Source organism: Dendrobium catenatum, unplaced genomic scaffold, assembly GCF_001605985.2.
Source record: "Dendrobium catenatum unplaced genomic scaffold, ASM160598v2 fragScaff_scaffold_279, whole genome shotgun sequence".
NCBI classification, from domain to species: Eukaryota; Viridiplantae; Streptophyta; class Magnoliopsida; order Asparagales; family Orchidaceae; genus Dendrobium; species Dendrobium catenatum.
The window spans coordinates 295,265-314,728 of NW_021318741.1; the positions used below are offsets into that span (position 1 = coordinate 295,265).

General features: G+C 35.0%; 1 protein-coding gene across 5 annotated transcripts in view; it reads left to right on the forward strand.

The window, feature by feature from the left end:
• The first annotated feature begins 2,940 nt into the window (after nucleotides 1-2,940).
• Nucleotides 2,941-19,464, forward strand: part of LOC110114895 (B-box zinc finger protein 18-like) — an 83,412-nt gene continuing 66,888 nt past the window's right edge. For 2 of the 5 annotated variants that reach the window (XM_020847930.2, XM_020847932.2), the window contains exons 1-4: nucleotides 2,942-3,332; nucleotides 14,824-14,920; nucleotides 15,013-15,128; nucleotides 15,197-15,436. In XM_020847930.2, the coding sequence (XP_020703589.1) occupies nucleotides 3,240-3,332; nucleotides 14,824-14,920; nucleotides 15,013-15,128; nucleotides 15,197-15,436 (546 nt within the window). In that variant the 5' untranslated portion in view covers nucleotides 2,942-3,239. Of the gene's footprint in view, nucleotides 3,333-14,823; nucleotides 14,921-15,012; nucleotides 15,129-15,196; nucleotides 15,437-19,464 lie in introns of all 5 variants that reach the window. The other 3 variants (XR_003700224.1, XR_003700223.1, XM_020847931.2) reach the window with 3 other exon arrangements.

Below are 19,464 nucleotides of genomic sequence, written 5' to 3' on the forward strand. Positions count from 1 at the left end.
GACGATATTGTTGGCAACTTGCAATTAATGAGTTATTTTGAAGCTCTTCTATTTAAGTGCTATTGTTCAACGTTTTGAACAATCTTTTGCTGCTGTCTTGACCTAAGAAAGCCTAGAGGAGAGCCTAGAGGAGAGAGAGAGAGAGAGAGAGAGAGAGAGAGAGAGAGAGAGAGAGAGAGAGAGAGAGAGGGAGAGAGAGAGAGGATCTTTTGAGGGAGAGCTTGTGAGGGAGATTTACAAGGATTACTCCAAGCATCATTCCACTTCTTCTTCCACTAAAGTCTCTTGTCCTTAGAAGGGTTGGGAGAGGTAAGCTTCAGCGATTGATCAAGGTTCTCTACCTACTTCAGGAGGAAGCAAAAGGAGTTGGGTTCTCTGCCTTGCCGGGGGTGGAAAAAAGAAGGTTTTTGTAAGGGCTTCTCTGCCTTGCTGTGGGAGCAAAAGGAGAGTCACTTTGGTAGTGCAATACTCGGAGGGCGCCTCCAGGGAGTGGACGTAGGTTGAGTTGACCGAACCACTATAAACCCTTGTGTTCTTTTTCTTGCTTCCGCACTTATTTTTCATGTGGTGATTTTAGTTTAAGCTTTGTTGGTTTTTGGTTTAAATATTTTTTAAAAAATACCAATTCACCCCCCTTTTGGTTAGCCTTGAGCTAGTTCATAAGGGCCTAACATCCCTAACAAACTTTCAAGCATGATGAACCACTTATGGCTACTTCCTCCAAGTAGTCACCCTTCTTGGTAGAGGATAACTCAGAAGTTCCTTTTTAAATTAGACAAATCCTTATTCATCTCAACTTAAAGTCAAATCTGTTATGTGATACCTATAAAAAACCAAGGTAAATGTATACATCTCATCCACAAGACATTTCTCATGATAAAATCATCGCCGAGGTCATATATCACTGTCAAAGCATCACTCACCCCTTCTTGCTCCAATAGCAGCGATCTCTTTCCAACATCCTACCTCACACCATCTTGACCTCTCGATGCTCAAAAGTATATCACATCTACATCATCTCCCACAAAATCGCCACACCACTCGGCATAGCTGGCCGAGCTATATTAAAGAGTGATAATAAAATAACTGTACCCCATATACATTATGTAGTAACTCTCCAAGACCTAAAAATAGAATGAGGGGGGATACAAGAAGAACAAAATGAAAGTACCCTGAAAGAATAAACAATAATGAAGACCACAACAAAATAGAGAGATAAAAAGAGATGTTATTTTTATAGTTTAGATTAATCTCTGTAGAATAGAGCTTTTGCCTCCTCTCATCGTTGAACTTTTTGGTTGAAATAATAAAGATTTTGTCTAGATCCACCCTCTCTCTTTCCCTCCTTTTCGCCTTCATCATTCTCACACACATGTTAGTTCTTAAAGTACAGTCTAGCATTATTCATCGAATAAATTTGAATTAAGTAATATTAGTCTTTTTTAAATCTTACTCTTTTAAAAAGTTATCCAAATTTTGTGTGCATTAATGAAATAGTCAAACCTTAGTTCATTATACTAACATTAACTATAATAAGTGTTAAATCTTGTAATGTAGGAGTTATCTATATGTTCTTTATATAAATATTTATTTCCCTTTTTAGTTTACATTGAACATAAAGATTTCACTCATTTACTCAATTCAACCACATCACATAAATTTACGATCATCTTTATTCAATGTTTTAGTACTAGCACATCCTAAAGATATCATCATTTTCATCAATTTTTTGTATCATTGGTAAGTGTTAGAGTGATTGGTCTTACATCAAGCTTATTCACTATCACCTATTATATCCATTTAGAATTTATTGCCCATTAATATAATATGCAAATAAATTCATTCTATCACAATTAACACAAATGAAAGAATGGTTTGATTTAGAAATCTCTCCAAAGAAAAAAAAAAAACATATTATATTTATAACTATTTCTTTTGAAGAGTTTGATAATATGAGTTTTAGGTCACTAAAATGACTCACTACCTCTATCTTCAAGTAAAATTAGTTTTTAACAATATTTAAACTGCATATAAAAGATTTATAAGATGTTTATTAGGAGTGTCAATATTTGACACGACACGAAAATTCGACCCAGAAAATTCGGGTTTGACCTAACCCGATTTCAAAATGGGTCGGGTTTGGGCCCTCGGATTCGACCCGTTTGAAAAAATGGGTCGGGTTGACCCGGCGGGTTGCCGGGTCAACCCACAAATCTTTTCGACCCATTTGAGCTCGGGTTAGTTCGGGTTCGACCCGAACCCGACCCGTGACCCGAAATTGACACCCCTAATATTTATGAGATATTCAAGTGTGATATTTATTAGAATAATCAATATTTGTCTAATTTTTCAATGAACTTCTACCATACTTGAATGTGTTATTTATATTCTTCTCTATATAACTAATTTGGTGATGGTCGGTGATCAATATGGATGACGATTGTCAACAATGGTGATGGACGGCAATGCTAGTTGTAGGTAGTTTGCAATAGTTGGGGGAGATAGTGGTGGCAAACATTAACTGATATTGAAAATAAAGTCAACTTACAATGTATTTAAAAATAAAAAAAATGAACAGGATTTTAAATAAATAAAAAAATATATCATGAAATAAATTTTAAATTCTTTCAAATTTATTTTATATATTTTTTAAAACAAAAAGGTATTTACCCGAAGACAAAAAGGTTCCTTAGTTTCCCCGTTCGACCTGACTTGTAGCGGTCTGGAAATCGCCAGCGCAAGACATTGCACCGTATATAATAAAGAGGTCAAAGTGGTGCGGTTTGAGCATACCCACCACAGGTGCGGGGAAATCAAGGTCACACCTAACAAGGAGGAGGAGTGAACCTCAGCCACACAATAGGGCGGACCCACTTGGAAGCCTGTGGCCTTCGACGGACTCAATCGCTCTCAACAAATCCAAATCAGGTTACCCACGAGTACAGACCTCACCCTCTGCTGCCTTCCGCCCGTGAAATCACGCCACGCTACCCGCATATTTCTCTCGCACGAGCATCTGGTCTGTAACCTTCCCTCTCCCTCCTCTCAATCCACTCGGAGGCAAGCAATTTTGAAACGACGCTGCCGTAACTCATCATTCGTCTTGTCGTAGCTGGCGGTTCTTGCTGATTCTGCTGTGCATATCGGCTGTGACGGCGTTGGCTGATTCGAGGGGGCGGCGGAGATCGGGAATGGGCCCGGAAAGTATGCTGTGAGAGGGAGATGAGTGGGTGGAGAAGATGCGGATAATCTGCGATGTCTGCGAGAGTGCTCCAGCTGTTCTCTTCTGCTCAGCGGACGAGGCTGCCCTTTGTCGTCCCTGCGATGATAAGGTAACCTCTTTTTGCTTCTCATCTTTTTCCATCATTGGTCAATTTTGAATTCATTTTTTTCGTGGATTTTTGTAATCTCTTGTTTTTTTTTTTTGATTCCTGTGTGAGATTGGGACGAGACAGTTAACTTGATATGCAATATTTTTTGAGCCCCTTTTGCTGTGGATTATATTGTTTTAATTTTCTTGGCTGTTCGTTCAAGAACTCCTGGGTTGTAATACTTAATGACATAAATCTGAAATCGATAACTGCTTGAGAGCTGCTATAGTTTATCTAGCATTTCGATTATTGTGGATTTGTTTCAAAAGATTCCCCCTCGCTCCAATATATTTAAGGGCCATTTCTACCATGCTGCAGAGATTGACATATTTTTCGCCAAACATTGGAGTTATGACTTACTTTTAGGGAGACTTGCTGGAGGAACGCTTAGCTACCCTCGTATGCGATGTCTTTCCTCTGATTATAAAATCTACCCTTCTTTGTGGGTTGTGTTCTGGCTATTGCTCTTTCAGTGCTTTCAAAGCTTAAGTTACTTTGAGCATTCTTCATTATCGTCTTGTCGTCCTTAGTAAGGTTGAACCTGAATTTTAGGCGCACACAGTATAGGAGTCAACAATTTTTTTTTAAACATGGAGAAACTTGAAGGGAGCAACTATGAGTCCTGATATAGATGAGGAACTCATACTATCCTGGTGAAGAGCAATTTTTCTCACAAAGGTGCTTACAATAGGTAACAATAGCAGGCATCAACACCCGTAGGTGGCAGCATCTTTGGGAAATGACAACAACACATTGTTGGGTGACACCGCAAAACTTTAGCATTAAATATCAACAAGTCGTCATGTGGCACTCCCAATTGTCAACAGTGAACATGCGGTTGGGTGTCGTCATGGTTCCAAAACTTAAGAGTTTCTTGCTCATGGAAAACATATTATACGCTTGACCAACGTTAATTTGGATATATCCACTTCAAATTTGATGTTTATCTATAATGAACAATGGATTGCTGGAATTCTATCATAAAATTTTGTGCAAACTTGGATTGGACGAATATATCCATGAGCAGACTTGGTTAGCTTGTCATAGGTGTCATCATTTGCACTCTCTCCAAATAAACGATCTAAATATTCCAAAAACAATGAGCTATACTGCATTAGTGCTCTTTTCTGCCATGCGTAGTTACTTAATTGTAGTTCTTTTTCTTCCGTGATGTTTAATTTTGTTGCTATTGTATCCTCTTGGCTCTTTGCAAACCCCATCAGCGAAGTTCTTCTATTGCATTCCTGACTTTCTACAGCACCCACGATCCTTAATCCCGGCAAGCACCCAAAAAAAAAAAAATTATATGGATGCTAAAATTTTTAGTTTCTACCGGGAAACCTAAACTTTCTTAACGGTTAGCAATTGCAGCATGCCGTTCTGCTTTGCCTACAAAATAGAAATGTTTCGGAAGATTATACTGATATTTTCTTTTTATATTTTATTTTTATAATGTCACAATCTCTATCAATAATCCAGTAATGCTGAATATCCCTTAATTTATATCCAAACTTGCTTTCTTAAAGTTCAACCAAGAGGCTTTTCCCTCCAGTTGGCTTTTTTGGATCTAGCACTAACTGTGCTTTCTTTCTGTTGGTGAAACCGATCAACCCAGCTCCTAAACATGCCTCAGCTCTCAACTTCCACCATTGTGGGACTACTCCAAAGCTTGCAACAGGAGCAAATTTAAGTTGAAACACAGCCCACGCTTGGGAACACATTCCTGCTATTACTAAGCACACATATTGCTACATTTATTGAAATCAAAGATCAATGTACTGCTTGCTATGCTTTTTCCCCCCTTGAAGTTGAATCTAAATATCATTCTGGAGAAGTTAACTATTCCCTTGAAATACCCATGCGACCCACAGAAGCTATATAAAAAAATGAATTATTCTGATTTGGATGATGACCCTCATGACTCATTTCTTTTTGTGATATTACTTGTTCTCCATATTATGGTGTATTCACATTCATTCTCATAGATCAACTTATATAAATCCAAATTATGAAAGCTATGTTATGTTTGTTAGACAATAATATCATTACAAATTATATTGTAAGAATGTCTCCTACCCCACTTTCAGAAGCTCCACCCACCACATTAGCTACACTGCACCTATCCCCTGAGATCTATATACTTATGCAAATGATGTTTTGACCAATCCCTTGAGCATGAGCTTGAGATTGACTGAGCGCCTGAGCCCGATTATAACCCAATGTTTGAACCTGAGCATGAGGTCATAATAGAGTATGATATTGAATCATAGTATCACACTCCAACCCAATGTTTAAAATTGTGCAATTAGGTATTAAGCTATGATGCACGGACGCGGCGACACGGACACGACATGACACGACACGGACACGGGACACATCTTTTTTTGAAAATATAGGACACGGGTACGGCGCGGACACGACAATATATTTTTTTATATAGTGTATATATATTAATGTAATATCATATTAAAAATGACAAACAATGATAAATGAATGACATGATAACTTGTCCAGCTTATAATATAAAATATTTAGTACAAAATATCTAGTACAACCACAAAAATATAAGCAAATAATCACTTACTACAACATCAAGCATTCAAGCTTCAATTACTAGGATTAGCTTTCGAGGTTTGTTTTTGGCCTTAAATATCATCATCATTGAATATCAGTGCTTCAACTCTAATTTAACAAGAGAAATATTTGTAATTGTGCAAAAAGAGAGGAGATGAAAATACCTTCACTGCCAAAGAGAAATGAAAATGAGAATATTTGATGAATGAGTATTAAATGCAGACGTTGATTTGGTGTTGTGGATAAGAAATAAGAAATTTAGTTTAAATCTTGCCAAATATAAGAAATTATATTTTAAAAAAATTATAAAATATTTAAGATATGCATGTCGGACACGCGTGTCCAATTTGTTTTTAATATTTTTTTTTATCGGACACGTTTTCTGCGTGTCCGACACGTGTCGGAGGAGTGTCGGACGAGTGTCGTGTCGGACACGGTGTCGGACACTGCACGCCCCTTTAAGGAGAAGTGTCGGTGCATCATAGGTATTAAGGCATTTTTTATCCATGAGGCGAGCCATATGCCTCAAGCTTTTTGAGGTGTAAGTATCATAATCCAAAAATTGCATAAAGTGAAAATTAATGTTAGAACTAATTTTTTTTATAATAACTAAATAATATATCAAAATTGGATTGAATTATGAAGTAACATGGAATTAAAAATTATGCAACACATAAAGTAACACATGATTAATTTTGTGAAATTGAATTGAAATGCAAACATCACAATAGCAAAATAAGATAAAATATTAAAATTATACAAGTGCATCATATAACATCAAGGTTAACTCCCAATTTTTTTCTTTTCCAATGCTCTTCTCATTCATATTTAATTTTTTTTAAAAATAGTAATAATATGACAACAACTTAAAAGTCATTTGCACTGTCATCATTGAGGAGGTTTTCATTTAAGTCATTGTGATAATGAATTGCTTGCTCATCATCTATGGAGTCCAATGTCTCCAAATTTCCTTCTTTTTTATTAATTTAAGTCATCTTCCTCTTTCTTAAACGTATCATTAATATAAAGATTAGAGTAATAATTCAATTAAATGATGTTTAAATTTTTTTTTTTTTAAATTTAAATTTTTTCTGTTGATGGCTTGTGGTGAATGTAAATGCTTTAAATCTATCACTGTAAAAAAATTAATGTCCAAATCTTCTTCTTATAATTCAAATGGTGTTATCTCCACTTTATCATCTAATACCATTTCCTCACAAAACAAATGATCCTCGTTATCTTTCAACCCCTTATTCTTTAAATTTCTATTTTTTAATCTGTTGATGGCTTGTGGTGAATGTAAATGCTTTAAATCTATCACTGTAAAAAAATTAATGTCCAAGTCTTCTTCTTATAATTCAAATGGTGTTATCTCAACTTTATCATCTAATACCATTTCCTCACAAAACAAATGATCCTCGTTATCTTGCTTATTCTTTAAATTTCTATTTTTTAATCTGTTGTTGTACATAATGTAAGGGAAAGAGTTCTCAAAATATTTCTCCTCTTCATGTGCATTTGATTATGTGTGCTTTAGTTGCATTCACATCCAATTGAATAGTATGCTGTTTTTAATATCTTTATAGCAAAATGCTGTAGTTCTAGAGTGCCATCATCGAATTTAATCCATCACTCAATTGAAGACTTAAAGTATAAGAAAATGACTATAATAAGTAAAATTAATCTTTTTTATAGATAATTTTTTCGCCAATAAAAGAAAAAAATCAAATTATCTTGATATCGATGTGAAAATGTATTGTTTGTCTACTGTAGTTCATAAAAGCCTTCTGTATTCATGAGAAGTATAAGTTGCATGCTAATATTTGCCCTCTTAAATGAATCTGTTGTAAGTCTATTCATATAATGGTATAATCTTAATATTATCATAGTATTTATTCACTTATTTTCAGCATATTGAAACTGAGGATTCAGATAGTGGTCTACTGCATGTAAGTCACTTGTGCTTCCAATGTGGATTATTGGACATAGACCAAATTAGTGCCTGACATCACTGCAACAACAAGACCATCGCAAGTATCATCCACCAAGTATGTCCAATGACAAACACGATAAGATGCCTAATTGAAGTTCTTGGCTGATGGCTTTATTGATGGATTGCAACAGCTCGCCTATGCGGACCTCTCGGCCAACTTTTATGCAAATTCATAGCAGCCCTCACGTGGAACATTATGGATCTAATAAGCCTCCATTTATCCCCAGCATGAGAATGAGAATTTCAAATGGGCCTGGAATGGATGCGTACGCACTCTTTGAATCTTTGGGAGGATGAAGGAAGCATCACACATTGTTAATATAATTGTCTGAATTTCACATATATAGAAAATCACCTCTTTCATCCAAAGTGTGAATTTAGAATGACATGAACGAATGATATATAGTGGTATGCAAACAATCCACATAATAATGTTTACTTTAGTAGGTTTTTTTCATTAAATTACTCAAATATATGCCAAATGACATAAGTGACATCATGAAGTGACATAAAACAATGAGGTGAACAAATAAATCAACAATGAAACAAATAAGCTTTAAAAGTATGTTGGATGGGTGCCATCAATTCTCCTGAGCTTCAAAGCTCTCTACTATGAAGATTGGAGGTGAAAATACACCTAGAAAAGCCAAAATAAGGCAGCGTAGCTTGTCATCTATGAACAAGCAATATTGGCTATAAGGGTCTTCAACTCACAAGCAAGTGCTCCTATTGCAAAAGTAGAAAGTCCGCCCCCACCCGCTAAACAAATTTATATAGGCTTGAGGGTGCCTAGATAATGTAGTGATCCTCAGCATAAGAAGATAAATATTCATGCTAACTGCTGAATTAAATAGCATGTCCTGGCTTTTTTAAAAGAAATCTTACAAGACTCGAAAGTTGTGATAGATAGTTTTTTACAAGTACAATAAATGAGCTTCCCTAATCACAATGATGAATAATCATTATAGTTTCAAACTTTTATCATTCTGTTTCTATAGACATGAAATTGATGTATATGATCAATAAATATTGAAATAGAACATGCTGCATGCATATGTAGTTGGTTGAATCCTAAAAGACATCTAAAAGGTTGGCTATGACACTTTCAATCTTATTCATAGTCCTGCATTCAAGTTCAGACATTTGCATGAAGGTTGATCAGAGTCAAGGTTCCAGTTCAAGCACAAGTTTATGTGTAAACTCAAGCACATGGAAGGATTTCATAAAGCATTTGGAAACCCTCTACTAAGTCAAGGTTATCATTAGAAATTTGTTATTTATCCTTAATCATTTCAACTTGATCATCTATTAATTTTAATTAGATTCTTGTGGATCTTCTTTAAAAGTTTTTCTTTTTTGAGAACCATATTAATAAATAGTACCCTTTTATAAAAATCCTTTGAAGTATCATCCTTAAATTCATTATGTTGAGCTTCAATTAATGCAGTTTAGGTTTAGCAGGAAGGTGACTGACAGGTTGTGGATGGCATCTAGCAGGTGGTACCTTAGTAGGAAATGTGTTGTCATCCTTATTAGAGAGTACTTACGATATCTGTTAATATTTTAGGTTGTAAGGTTTATCTAATGTTTAATCAGGGCAATGTTTGCCTTGTATTGCAGAGATGAGCTATGAATGGTAACTCATGGTTCTTTAGTCAAACATCACTCATTAACTAACCCTTCAAATTTGTTAAGGTACTGTATCACGCCTCGAGTTTCTTGTCTAATTTTCATAAGCCGCTTAAAATGAGTGGCCTACTATTTTGTGATGCCAAATGTTTATCTTCCAAGTAATATTAGCAAGTTAATTAAAGTATTATATATCTTTCTCAACCTCATCAACATCTTTCCTTAGAATCTAGTAATGAGCTATCAATGTCACATTCCTTGCTAACAAATATATATTTTTGTTTATTTTTCAATGCTTGGAAAATATAAGTTTCTGTTTGTCACCAAGGGTAAAAATATCATCTTTAGTTATTTGGAAAATTTAAAGTTAAATAATACTAAAGTTAAACATGATAATTCTCGTTAGACCAACTCTTAAAAATAACCATGGTCATGATGACCTGATGTATCCAACTATATGCAATGAAATAATGGAATGCTATTATACTAGATATACAAAGATGCATCTAAGAGGAATTTTAAATTATATGAAATCTTATGATCTGAGTTTTATGATAATAAAGAAAGTGTCCTTACAATCACAATTTTAATTGTAATAGATATCAACTTCATATTAATGCAAGTATCTTTCAAGATCAGCGAGGTCTTAAACATATCATTTGATTAAGAATATCAAATATGAATTCTATATTTGTACCCATAAGCCACATTAGAGTATCTAAGATCTCGCTAGCTAGAATTCATATTTGTGAAATACCCATATGTTTCTAGCTGTGAAATGCCCAAAATATAGAATTGAAGGCCACCATTAAATTGTCATTGGCAAGATTTGCAGAATTTATCATCACCATCTTGGTTCATGACCAGTCTTCAATTCCACATCTTTTCCAGCATATGGATGTGGCTTGCGGGTACAAATATGAATTCTAGCTGGAACAACAAGCAAGAGAAATATATGAATTCTCACACTGCTTCTATATCAAAGTTTGAGAATGCCCATGGTATGTGCAACACCAATGAGTAGCTAAGCCTTTTACTGAGTAAGAGAATGTTAACTTGTTATTGGAGTGGATGTTCTGAACTGGAACTATAGAGGCGTTTAGGTCTACATAATATTGTGAAACATAGCCATACCCACCCATGCAGTTGATCTATGTTTTAAAGAAGAACTTGAAATTTTAAAGGATTGCAACAAACATTTTTAGAAAAGTTTTTATCATACTATACCTAGATTTTTTCATCTAAATTTGAGTTAAGATTTAATCTTGTACTTTGATTATTGCTCCATTTTGTGTGTAAAATTTAAATTCACTTGTCCTCATCAATGCTTGTAGAACATTACCCTCGTGTATGTTAGGATGGGGAGTAGCCTTGCACTTTTTTATATAATTCTACCTCTATGGTGACAAATGACTACTGCTAGAATTCACCCTGTTGACATGGCATTGGTGGATGCCATCTTGTTTTGATGTTATTGATTTGTGTGAGTCTGCCATGGCATGCTCTTGGAACTTGTGAACTTTGTTTGTTGACAAACATCATCAGTGTCATTTACTTGCTGAATGTTGCTAATGCATTTGCTTGGTTGGACCAGTGGTTAAATAACTTATAATGATAGGAAAAACAGTATGGCCAACAAAACCCTCAAATAGGATGAGTCATTGTAATGTATGTAAGTTAAAGTAATGTGAAAGCAGGACAAGACTACAATTAACGTGTATGCTATGAGATTTATTATTACACCTCTATTATAGATCTATTCTAAGTTGTGTTAAGGTTTCATCTTGCCTTACTATCAGCATTAGTTATATGAATGCCTTACAATAACTTCTTAATGTTTCAGTGATAATGCTATAACATAAGATACTCTGCATCTTACTTATAATGCATTTAACCATCTACTCCAAGTAGAGTTTAACATCTTTGTCACATTATATGATAGTTTTTGCTTGTAAATTGCAAATGATTAAATGTATCTTACCATGTGAGTAACCTTATGGCATTTTCTTCTTCTTATTATAGGCGGAATACCAAATATTCCATTAGAACTCTTATACTCAATTACAAACTTCATCCGACTCAAATGTATCAAATGGCCAATGCAACAAGTAGTTTGCATTTCAGAACCATTGCGAACATTGAGCTACTTATAGAGGCTTATAGTAATGGATATATAAAATTCTGTACTCATTGGAAACAACTCTCTTGCCTTAAGCAAATTAGCAAAATAATTAGTATTTTCATATTTAATAACATTTTATTTTGTAATTTTGATGTTATTTTAGGTTTATTTGCAAAAAATATGCTCATGATGATGCATCCTATGAGAATAGCATGTGTTCTCTATTGTTCTAATTTACTTAGCTTGGTTTGATTCATTTGGTGTGCTTCTAGTCAGTAGTTTTGTTCACACGTGATTATTTCCTATTTAGTTTTTGGGGTTGTTTAACTTTTATTTTTTAGATTATGTGTAGTTTCTTATATGATCGGTTAGATTTGGGCCTTAGATATGTTGACTGGTCTTTTGCATTTTTCATTGTTTTAGTTTTCTTGTTCACCATGACTTGCAATCATGGTTATGAAAATTGGATATAATCAGACGGTTGGATTATGAACAAACCCTCAAATAGGTTTGATCTAATTAAAAATCAAATTTGTAGGAACCAGAATAAACTCATGAAAATAGTAGTTGAATTGCTCGACTAGGGGTGTCAATTCGGGTCAGCGGGTCGGGTTCGGGTCGAACCCGGAATTGACCCGGCACTGTTCGGGTCAACCCGAACACGACCCGTTTTTAAAAACGGGTCAGGTTTCCTGACCCGAACCCGACCCGACCCGATTCGGGTCCGGGTCAACCCGACCTAACACGAATGACCCGAAGTTGACCTAAAATTGCTAATTTTCGGGTCAAAATCAGGTCAATATTCGATTTTCGGGTCAAAATCGGGTCAATCTCGGGTTTTCGGGTCAAATATGAGTTTTCCTGTCACTTTCGGGTCAATTTCGGGTTGATGGGTCAACCCGAACCCGACCCGATTTTTAAAACGGGTTGATTTGTTCAACCTGAACCCGACCCGTTTCGGGTTCAGGTTGACCCGAACCCTGATTTTTCCGGGTCGGGTTCGGGTCGTGTTTCGTGTCGTGTCAAAAATTGACACCCCTATGCTCGACCATTAAATTCGGCGTGATTGAATTGGTTTTAGTAGAAATTACAATGGCGAAGGGGTTGGAATTAACATTTTTGAGACTTCATCCATTTATATGGTTATTATATTTCATGGGATGTATTATTTATATGCATATTATTACTTATTAGAATTATTAGAAATATTACATCATTTAAATGTTTTAAATGTTTTAATTAATTTTAATAATTCTTTCTCATCATCACAGTTAAATCATAATTAGAACCCTTGAACCCTTGAATCTTTCCTTTCTGTCTGGTCCGATTCTAAATATTTTGTGCAATTCATCATTTTTTATTGCATCTCCATGTTTTATGAATTGATTGTTTAAGTTTACATGGGTTCTGGGACTTCAATCTTCTAATAATTAATTTTTATTCCTTTGGATATTTTTCATTTCCTCTAGTATGTTATGTATTGTATTTCAGGTTGATTTTTAAATATTTGCACTAGGAGTAATTGTGGAGGGTAGGAGATTATCATGATGGGTACTCTTATAGATGTTGGAATTCCTTGGTTTTGCATGAACCTAGGACTATAGACTTTGTAAAATTAGTTGGTTATAATTAGAAAATACGAGGCATGTATTAGGAAACATTTTGTCTAAAGAAAAATTTCTAGTCTATTAAATCTTGTGTTGAGTTGGATGCTAATTCCTTTGCATGCAATGTAAGAGCTAACATGAAGCTCGGTTTTCTCTACTTGATGAATTTATGCTTTTTTTTCTTTTAGAGAAAATTTTCAAAATGGTCTCTGGAATATTTATTAGATGTCATTTTATTTCCAGCGTATTTAAGGTGTCAATCATAATCCTTTGACTCTTTAAATACAACAGAGTCTCACTATTAGATTTACTATTTAATCCGACAAAAATTTCATGTGAAGTTTGCTCATGAGATGGGTTATAACAGTGTTATTTGAAAAATGAAGTTTTTATGTAACTTGACTTCCATGAAATACCCTTGTTCGTCACCTCATTCAAGAAATTTTAGTCAAATTAAATAGTAATCCTAACATTGGGACTATTGTAGATCATTTTTAAGATGTCAAGGGACTAAATTGGATGCTTTAAATAGTTTAGAACTAAAGCCCCCTCTCCAGATAATTTAGGGACCATTTTAATCAATTTTTCTTTCTTTTATATATTATTTGTAATTGCTTTTGCTAGTGTGCTTGATTTTAGTTAAATATATTATAACTTGTTTTCTAATTTCATTGAAAATCCTATTTGAGTTTTTCTTTTCATGGTTATAATTTTTTGTTTGAAATTTTTTTATTTGACTAATCATTGAATTATTATTTGACTTGTATTTCTTTCATTTTTTATTTACATCCAAAGAAGATGGATTCTTATTTGGTGTCCTTGAAACTGTTAATCTCAGTTGTGTGATTTTCACCAATTGTATTATTTATTTGTATATTAGGAATTCTAGATGCTATGACATAAACTACTAGTCAATTTGAGTTGGAGCCTGAAGTAGTGGGAACAATTTAAGCTTCAAGATGTGAACTTCAAAATTTATGTGTTTCAATTCCACCATTTCATAGCTTTCCACAACTTGGTCATATTAGTATTTTCCATGAAATTAATATATACTGGTTATAAATGCACTTTCATGAGAAAAAAGACATCACACACTTACAGGATTTTATGAGAATCAAAACATGGCACACATACGCATCTTTACCATTCAACTTTTGAATTTCGTTTTAACGATGTCAACCTTTTCATTCTGGCTTCGAGGAGAATTGTCCTTAAATGAGAATATTCTATGAATTATCTGAATTCCTGATTTCAATAGTGTCATACTATGTTCATCTTGATTAAGAAAGGCAGGTTCCATAGGTAATCATTATTCATGGATGTTATATACTGGAACAGGCAACATTTTTGCCCTTACTTTTCTTATTCGTGTAAATTGGCATGAAATATAATTAGTAACTTTTTAATGCAAAATACTAGCTGGTTATGTTTCCGCTTTTTAAACAATTTACAAAAATAGAAATGGAAAGAAACATCAGTTTATGATATGCAATATTCTAAACTTTTTTTCTCCTAAAATTTGAGCAGGTGCACAAGTGTAATAAACTTGCAGGTCGACATGTACGTGTAGGCCTTGCTGATCCTAGTGAAGTTCCCCGCTGTGATATATGCGAAGTTTCACCTGGTACTCTTAGTACTCTAATTCCAGACAACATTCTGCCTTATTTTTATTATGCTTATCCTCCAAACATTTCTTAACTCTTGATCTGCTGGTAGCTTTCTTCTATTGTGAAATCGATGGAAGCTCCCTATGCTTGCAATGCGACACCATTGTGCATGTTGGAGGAAAAAGAACTCATGCAAGATACCTTCTACTAAGGCAGAGGGTTGAGGTTAGAAATTACTCTTCGGTTCAACTTTATTCATTTAGGAAAAATTATAGGTTATTTTTGCTGTCCAGTTTGTTGGCAATAAACAGGGGCAGGCTGAGGATTCAAGTTTACAGAACAAGTATCACTCCGCTAACCATATGGATCTTGATCATTTATCTCATTCGGTGGTGAGAGAGAAGCAACAAAACCATGAAGTTTCTCCTCCTACATTAATTGCTAACAATGATCATCATGGTAATTCAGACTCTAAAATGATTGATCTTAACAAAAGACCATCTCGAACCGGTGGCCAGGATTCAAATATGCAGGTATTTTTTTTTAATGCTTCTCTTTAGTTCATTGATTGGGCTTAAACCATTTTGAAATTTTAATTTGAGCATTTTAGTCCTAATTGTTTGACCCAGGTATAAAAAAAAATATATGTTTTAACTTTTAAAAGGGAATTTGATTTTATATGCCACATAATTGTTGAAATTAGAGACATTTGCTCATTACTTATTTTCTAGGGGAAATATGCTCGAAAGTTCCCTTCATACTAAAATGCCTTGCTTTGACATATATCTTGATGTAAAGGAATAATGATGTCCCTCATTCCCTCTTAGGCTTATCCTTTCCTGTAGTCATAATACTTTTGTCTGAGAGTTCTTTGGTTGGGATGGTGTACGTCGATGAAGTTTGATATTTCTAGATTTATTGACTACTTCAACATATATGGGTACTTTTTTTTGACGTTTCACTCATGTATCATATCATAGATTAAGTTGGTTTGATGAGCTCTAGTATAGAGCTAGATAGAGTATCAAAGTAAGTGCTTCTATACTTGTTATTACATACTCACAAATTATATTTAGACCTTATTCACATTATGATTGAACCATGATTAAATAATGTTCAAATATTGTTCTATTATTATTTGAAAATACTTCGAATAATATTCAAACATGTTCGAATGAAGTTCAAATATAGTTTGATCTTTGATCGAACAATGTTAAAATGACCATAAAATTAAATATTGACCAATTATTTTCTAAAGGTGTCTCAAATATCAATATTACTGTATTGTATAGAAGAGAATGGAAAGAAGATTGGCAAATAGGTTGGATATTCACTAGAAAATGTATCAAAGATTGATGTTATAAAGAATTATTTCCCTTGAAGATCTCAAAGATCTTATATAGAAAGTGATAGAGATTGGTAAGAATAAATTTACTTTGAAATTAGAAATGATGCACCTCCTTGATGGAGCACAGACCTCCTTGATGGAGCACAGTAATTAATTCTAATTTCTCCAACCAAGTTATTTGCATATTATGACCTTCATTTTTCTTGAATGTGATATCATTATCCATTTAGCACATTTCACTCATTGGTGTGTCTATTGCTCACAAGAATATTAAAATTGTAGTTTCTTGTAAAAACGAGGATAATACAAGATCTATTAATTAACTATGTTCCGCTTAAGTGAGAGATGATGTTGATATACCACATGCAAAAATAAGTAATGATGTAAACACTAGACATGCAAAACTAGGTGATGCTGTGGATGTGCAATTCAGATGATAGTAGTTACCTGAATGCTCCCATGCTAACTTGTTAATTGTAGATTACCACTCCAGTTTGTAAATAACCCGAAGCCAGCCAATAGATTAGGTCTGATAATTTTTCATGTACCATGGGCCTAATAGCCCAATTCATGTCATGGAGAATACATGAATAGCTCTCATGCTATAATAGTCAGTGCTTGAAAGTACCTTTAATTCAATGATTATTGATATAATGGCATCAGGCAAAAGTTTGTGATGTGAAACATGTAGGAGTTACTTGAGAAATTATAACAATCAACTGGCCAAAACGTGCCAATATAGAATTATTGCTTGCAATAAAGATAGATTTCGGAACTCAAAATTTTAAACTTGCTTAGGCAAAGAAGTGCTATTGAGATTAGCCAAACAATTTAATAAAAAATCCAAACAATATTAAATGTTACATGCTCATAACAAAACCCAACACTTAACAACGAGAGGTTCACCTTGAGTACTTTCTCACTCAATCACTCTTAGACTTTAGCGGAGAAAGATGAACCATACGAATAAGGATGTTACCACTAGGAAGATGGCACCGAGGACCTTCGTTGACGGAACGGTAGCCGGCGGTGGAGGAGGCGGTGGGTGTCCGACGATTATCCAACGACCTGGTGGAAGGTGCTCTTCAATCGACAATGTTAGTTGGTATATGATGCGGTCGATGTATCCTTCAACAGTTTCGTCGTTGCCAAAGAAGACGTCAAAGAACGGGGAACCAAGGATATCTGTCCTTCCTTGCTCGTCGAATAAAAATCCGTGGTCGATCTCAGGATTGGCCATGCACCAATGATGAGATTGGGAGAGGAAGTCGTCTTCTTCTCTTGGCATCAAATATCATGAACAAACTAGGGTTTCCCAAGAGAGGGGATGCAAGAGAAAGGGGGCGGCCTCGGTGGGGAGAAGGGGAGGGGCGATTTAGGTGGGGGCTTGGATTAGGTTAGAAGAGGGGAGAGGGAAATTAATCCAAAAATCTGAAATTAATTTCATATTTTTTTTAAGTGGATTTGGCGGTATTTAATTTGAATTTTGAATTCAAATTAAAGTTGAGAATTAAAGTGGGAGAGAGAAATGGGGGGGGGGAGGTGGCATGGGGAGGTGATTAAGGAGTCTTAATTGGGAGCATTTAATGAAAGTGGAGAGAGAGGGCCGGTCATATGGGAGCTAATTTGGGATTTGATTTATGAGATGTGGGCCCAAGGTATTTATAATTGGAATAAATCAAATCTGAATTTAAATTCAGATTTGATTAAATTAGGGAGGGAGATATTTGAAATTTAAAAAATATGAATTGAATTCGATTAAATACCCTTTCCTAATAGAGGGAAGTTATTTTAGGAAGGTATTTGTGGGCTTTGGGATTTGAATTTCATTATTCCATGGAAGAGGGAGAGGTGGCCGGCGGCATGGGGGTGGAGATGGGGACGGGCTGTGGTGGTGACGGTGGCTTTGGGAGGGGCGGCCGGCGGTTGGGTAGGCCAAGGCAGCCGGCGGGTTGGGGGAAGTAGGGGTTCAGTTTAGGGGGGTTGTAGGCCGGCGGGTTTTGGGGTGTTGGGAAAAAAAGTGAGAGGAAAAATATGTGGCCGGTGGTGGAGCTTGGGGAGAATTTGAGTGGGAAGGATGACCGACGGTGGATTGCGGAAAGGAAGATGAAAGAAAACACAAATAAGATAGAAATAAACTAACCACGAGCCGCGGACTCTTCCAACTACTGGTGGGCCTTGCACTTGCTCACCTTGAGCTCTCTCTCCCTTCTCTAGTGCACACACAGGATGAAGAAGACAAACATAAAATTTTCATTCAAATATTCATCATCCTTTTACAAAGCATAAGGCCACTATATATAGGCCTCCAATATAAATAAAAGCAAAGTACACAAATGCCCTTAAGGCTACAATAAGAAAACACTCTCCATAGGGGTAAACTCGGAAAAAACTGAAAATAAAATAAAACACATCAAAAGTAAAGACTCTGAATTGTGACCGTCGATCTACGATCTCTTCGTCGGTACACGTGTCGGAATCTCTGAGCTATGTCCTCATCAGTTTGTCTCATGCTCAATTGCAAGTTGAGCAGCTATTTGAGAATGAAGAAGACCGGAAGTAGATATTACATATCCATGCAATAAAAATGAACCTTAGATTTAAGGTGAAGGAAGAAGATAAAGAACTATCACATATCCATCATGTTTCAACAAACAAACAAACAAAAAAAAAACGCCCTCAATGAGGCTATGAGCTAATAAACTGGCAAACCCAAGTATGTTTGTGATCACGATCTTTGAATTGGTACACAATTATACCTTGAGTGTTAGATTGGAAGGCCACCGATAAGTTCAACATTGGCTCATTGGATATACGATTAAAATCAAAGGTGGTTATATTAGAAGTGAAGAGGGACTATGATATTGATTTGTCCTATTTGAAAGCTTGATTGTGTGAGCAGGCTATCACATTTATATGAGGATCTCTTAAATCATTCTTTAAAAAATTATCATTTTATTTAGTTATGCTACATAAAAAAATTAAAGAATAATTATTGATCGTTAACAAAGTGACATTGTTACAAGATAAATGAAGAAGAATGGAAGGAAGGTTATATCTACTATCAGTAACATACATTATTATAGAGAAGACATAACAGTCTTTACAGTTGGCACTAACTCAAAACAGCTATCAGAACACAACAACTAACATGCAGCTACAGATTTCATACAAGTTCAGTTTTTACTTGGTATAGATTTTGATTCTGATGCT